Genomic DNA, 4893 nt, shown 5'->3' on the forward strand with positions numbered 1-4893 from the left:
TGGAGAAAAAATTGATTGATATGTCCAAGTACAAGATACCAAAAAGGAAGCGATGACGAGTCAGGTAGAACAAAAAATGACAAACGCCCAAACGTCGTTACAAACAAAAAACAATTTGGAGATATTGAAAATGAAAGCTGACGACTACGAGAGAGAAGATTTGGAGATTTTTCTCACAATGAAACAATCCTTCCGAACGAGATATAGGAATAGTTAGGGAGTAGTTTTTTTATGTTTGTAATTATTATGTTTTTTTGTCTCTTTTTTAATTCTCGTTTTTTTTTAAATTAACATTGTTTTTTAAATGAATGTAAAACTAGTTTAAAAAAATATCTATGTTTTTTAATACATTTTTGATTTAATTTGAAAAAAAAATGATGTGGGGTAGTGTTTTAGTGATATGTATATCAAGTGCAGTGTTATTTGATGTGGTGATGAGGTGACACCCATCATATTTGTGGTTAGTAGTGGGTACTCCCCTGCTTCATTATGACCTTATATTTAGCTTACATGGGCACGGATATAATAGTGAAGTGATATGTTTTATAACTTATCCGACATGTTTTGTTATGTTTTATATTACACCAATATGATCATTTTGCTTCCAAAGAACATCTCTAAAAAAACAAACACTGTTGAGTGTAATTATCTTATTCTTATATTGTCGTGCCAACAACAATCCTGACTATACTATTAAGGATCGTGGATGGAAGGGGAGTGACTCTTTGCTCGAACTAGAAAATTACTCCTCCTAGAAGAAGAGAGAATGGTTAGTTTGAGATGTTGGAGGAACTGTATATTCATGTTAACCTTATCGGAGAAAAAATATGGAGGTGCCATTACAGGCATCCGATAATGTTGCGCCTAGCTAGGACATTTGTACCTTGCAACACCTTGATGACCTACTTGCCTCTCAAATGTATTATAACCTTCAACATGGGCGGAGCTTTGTTAGGGTGGGTGGGTGGGTGGGGGGAGGGGGTTTGGGGTTGGGACCCCTTGATTTTTTGGTTAGAAATAGTCCATATACTTTAATTTTATACATATTAAGCCCAAAAATATAAAATTTTGGCTGTGACCTCCCTCTCATCAATTTTTATACATATTATATTTTCGGCTCTCCAAATGAAATGTTAAAGCTCCGCCACTGAAAGTCACACATACATATTCAAAAGACAATACAATATATTGTGACCGAATACTCTACAATGATAAACCTAACAAAAGGATCCATCGAAACAAATACTGGCATCTCTCCATTTCATGTCTTTAGATATTGGAAACCTTTTTGAGAGATCCAAGTGTTAGGGGCTTGCATATGTAAGTCGGTTTTTAGCGGAAATGTTTCGTGGTTATTATAATTTCCAACAATATTAATATGAACAACAGATTTGTTTAGCCCATCCCTTCTCGTGTTTCATGGAATAATGTTTTTGGGTGGGCTACAGCAAATAAAGATCAATCATTTATCACCAGAAATCATATTAAAATAAAAGAAAACTTGTCTCAGTGGCTTGGACGGATTTGATGATTATTCCCTTTACTTTAACACAGTTACCTAGGGGAATGTTTTCTGATCCTCACATGTACACACCTTTCAAAAATGAACTACCTAGGGTTTTTATCTTTCTACAAAGAAAAAATCAATATTCTATAGAAGTTATAAATTGTGACGATATCATATTTAGATTATTATAAAGATATAAACTTGTATGCAATACATGCATACGTACATGCATACTTAAGATATGATTATTTAGAAGATCATATTTACGAATATATAAAGTAAATGTTCGTTGACAATGTCATTCTATGCCTTTCAGTTTAGTGATAATTCTTTGAAAGATTCGGACGATCAAACACTCATCATTATTAAAGTACTTTATTAGCAATTTATTTGTTAGTATGAAAACATAAGACTTGGATTTAGGATATAAATGCTGGCTTGAAAAGGCGACTGTTAGGTAAGTAGGCCCAACTCTACCTTAGTATAGTCATAAACCTGACATTAGATGGTAAAAAAAACTTTAGGTGTCAACAGATAAAGTTGGAATGACTGTTTATATATAAGTCTTTAGAAATTACCGCAGAAGGCTAATAATATAGGCGAAGGTTTTAAGTATTTTATAAAGAGATATAGTACAGTTAGTAACGTGCAAGATTAGACCGATGAGATATGGGATTAATAAAGCAGTTGAAACTTTCAGTTGAGCAGGTGTAGCAGTTTTCGACTTTGATTCGTCATGTACATGTGATTTCAACAGAATGATCATATCTATCATACTGTTCTTCATGGCCCCACAATAATACAACACGCAAAACACATACTCAAGTATGTGTACAAACCTGGGTCTTCATCTTCAATGCGTCCCTATCTTTCTCCTGCTTATTTGCATGCTTTCTGATTATCCAAACTTTCATGTTCACGGTCTCCATCCTTCTGTGTAATCACACCTGACGAAAGCGATATGAACTTGTATGCAACCCATACATACATACATACATACATACAGAGAGAGAGAGAGAGAGAGAGAGAGAGAGAGAGAGAGAGAGAGAGAGAGAGAGAGAGAGAGAGAGAGAGATGACACCCACAAAACTATATATGTAAAGATCGGAAATCAAGAAATCCAATAGTAAGTTGTACATAATTAGTGTCTATACCCGAAGCCCAATTAACCAATAACATTAATAACTAGGTTTTCCCTTCTCTTCATACCTCTATAAAAAACCTGCTTTCTCGATGATATGTTCTTCATAATATCTTGGATCTCATAATATCATCCCAAACTAATACCAGAAGTTACTTATAATATGATCAAGGGAGGAATCACTGAACATATATATGAGAACATATAATTCAAGACGAGAAACGAGCTGTGATCCTACCAAGTTAGTTTTTCCAGAAATCGAAACAAGTCCTCATCACCACCACCATTTTCATACCAGAAAAATCAAGATTTGAAAAGAAAGAAACGACGAAAAATCCCCACACGTTCAATTAAAAACTATTATTTAAGAAAATATATATATGTATATGTTTCTTTACCAAGAGCCACCACCCATCATTCCATTCCAGAACCCATTGGAGTCACCATTCTGATCTCTATCTTGCGCAACATGCTGTTCATCAATTGTTGTTGTTGATGTGTTCGTTTTCAGTTCTTCAAATGGGAACAAAAGCCTCCGATCTGTACTGTCATCAAGACTATTCCCATATGCGCCGCCACTGCCACCACTCGCCATTCCATCTAAAGAAAAGCTAAGTGACGGAATCTTGAATTCCGGCATGGGAATCATCAACTGCCCTGACTGTGAATAAACGGAATTAGGGTCAGGGATCGGAATCGGCATTAAGCAATTCATTGTACCCCTTGCTGTGATTCCAGTCAAGAGCTCCAAAGCTGAAAGCTGAGCTGAAGCCGAGGCAGTAGTTGTAATGCTACTGGTGGTGGAAGCTGAAGAATTCGTATTCCTGGTGGCATCAAAGTTTGGTATTTGCATAAAGTCAGAAACATTCTTGAAATTATTAGCGGATGGAAACCCCAAGTTAAGATCTTGCCCATAGTAATCATGAAGGATCCTAGGGTTTTGAGAAAGTACTGATGTTGCTGCAGAAGGTACAATTAGATCAGGAAGCTTCTTTGACACTGAAGTTTGAGAGGAAGTACTAGAAATAGAAGAGGATGATCTCTTGTTCTTTCTTGAACCACCACCAACAGGGATGTTTCTGAGTGTTCCTCCTTCAGTCCAATACCTTCTACAAGTCTTGCAAAAGTATCTTGGTTGTGAAAGACTGTAATTGTTGTAGTAACAAAACTTGGTGTTGGTGGAATCACACCTCGGACAGTTTACAGCGGCAGCTTTTTGTGGTCTTATCCTTCTTTCAAGAGAGGAAGAACTTGAAGATGGCTTTGAGAGATTATTATAATTGTTACTTGAATTTGTGGTGTTGGGAACTACTATTTCTTCCATTGGCTTCACCACTATCTCCTATTTAAACACCAAAAGGAAGGATAAAGGAAAAGAAAAAGCAAGAAATAATTTAGAAAAAGAAAAGATGTATTAGACATAAAGATACACAAAAGCTTTAAGATTTGCAGACAAATGAACAAAACAAGGCTACTGCTTTATGCTTTTCAGAATCCATAAAAACCAATCTTCAATAAAAAGGAACTCATCAAAATTAACTTATTTATTTTTAACCCATGAGGCCATGACCCTTGATCACATAAATTATCAAAAGTAAAGAGCAATTAAGATGCATACTAAAAATATCACAAGTGAAAGATAAAGAAGAAAACACACTTGAAGATCTATGGAAACTTACATCTACACTAACTGTATATGATCAAATTAAAAAACATTAGATTGGTTTAATTCATATGATCATGAGCTCAAGGAAATGAAATAATTCAACTTTACTTATTTTTTAAGTTTGTGAATTTTAAGGGTGATGATGCAGAAGGTGGAAGATCCAGATATATACCTGTGGCCAGTGAGGCCTGTCCATGGCTGAAAGAAGCAGACAGAGAGAAGAGAGAGATAGAGTGATGGCCTCCTTTTACTTTCCACTGTTCTTGAAAAAAGCACGGAAAGGAATGTTTTAGATGGTTTCTGTGGACTATGTGCTGTGTATGTATGTATATGCATCGATATCCATGTATGTATATCCAACATTGCATATATATATATATATATATATATATATATATATATATATATATATATATATATATATATACTACATGTGTCTCGTGCATAGCACCGACGATAAATAACTCTTTTGACAAATTTTAAAATTTTATTATTAGTTATCATGTAATAAAAAATACCAATTATAAATAAAAATATTTATGTTTGTACATTATATTTATATTGTCTGTTTATACTACT

The 4893-nt window shown here is 34.5% G+C and overlaps 1 protein-coding gene across 1 annotated transcript; it reads right to left on the reverse strand.

The window, feature by feature from the left end:
- Nucleotides 1-2582: 2582 nt before the first annotated feature.
- Nucleotides 2583-4641, reverse strand: LOC145120255 (dof zinc finger protein DOF2.5-like). Its single transcript, XM_079056072.1, has 2 exons — nt 4487-4641; nt 2583-3990 (listed from the first exon to the last, which is right to left on the reverse strand). Exons 1-2 carry the CDS (start codon nt 4508-4510, stop codon nt 3043-3045), a joined length of 972 nt encoding a protein of 323 aa, XP_078912198.1. The 5' UTR covers nt 4511-4641; the 3' UTR covers nt 2583-3042.
- Between the last annotated feature and the right edge of the window lie 252 nt (nt 4642-4893).

This window comes from Lactuca virosa, chromosome 6 (assembly GCF_052849685.1).
Source record: "Lactuca virosa cultivar CGN04683 chromosome 6, Lactuca_virosa_CGN04683_v6, whole genome shotgun sequence".
Classification (NCBI taxonomy): domain Eukaryota; kingdom Viridiplantae; phylum Streptophyta; class Magnoliopsida; order Asterales; family Asteraceae; genus Lactuca; species Lactuca virosa.

Bases quoted from the DNA above. Each gene is read 5' to 3' on its own strand.
- LOC145120255 (XM_079056072.1), bottom strand. From the start codon at position 4,510: ATGGACAGGCCTCACTGGCCACAG. The intron at 3,991-4,486 runs GTATATATCTGG...GTGTTTAAATAG, and splicing joins ACAGGCCTCACTGGCCACAG to GAGATAGTGGTGAAGCCAAT.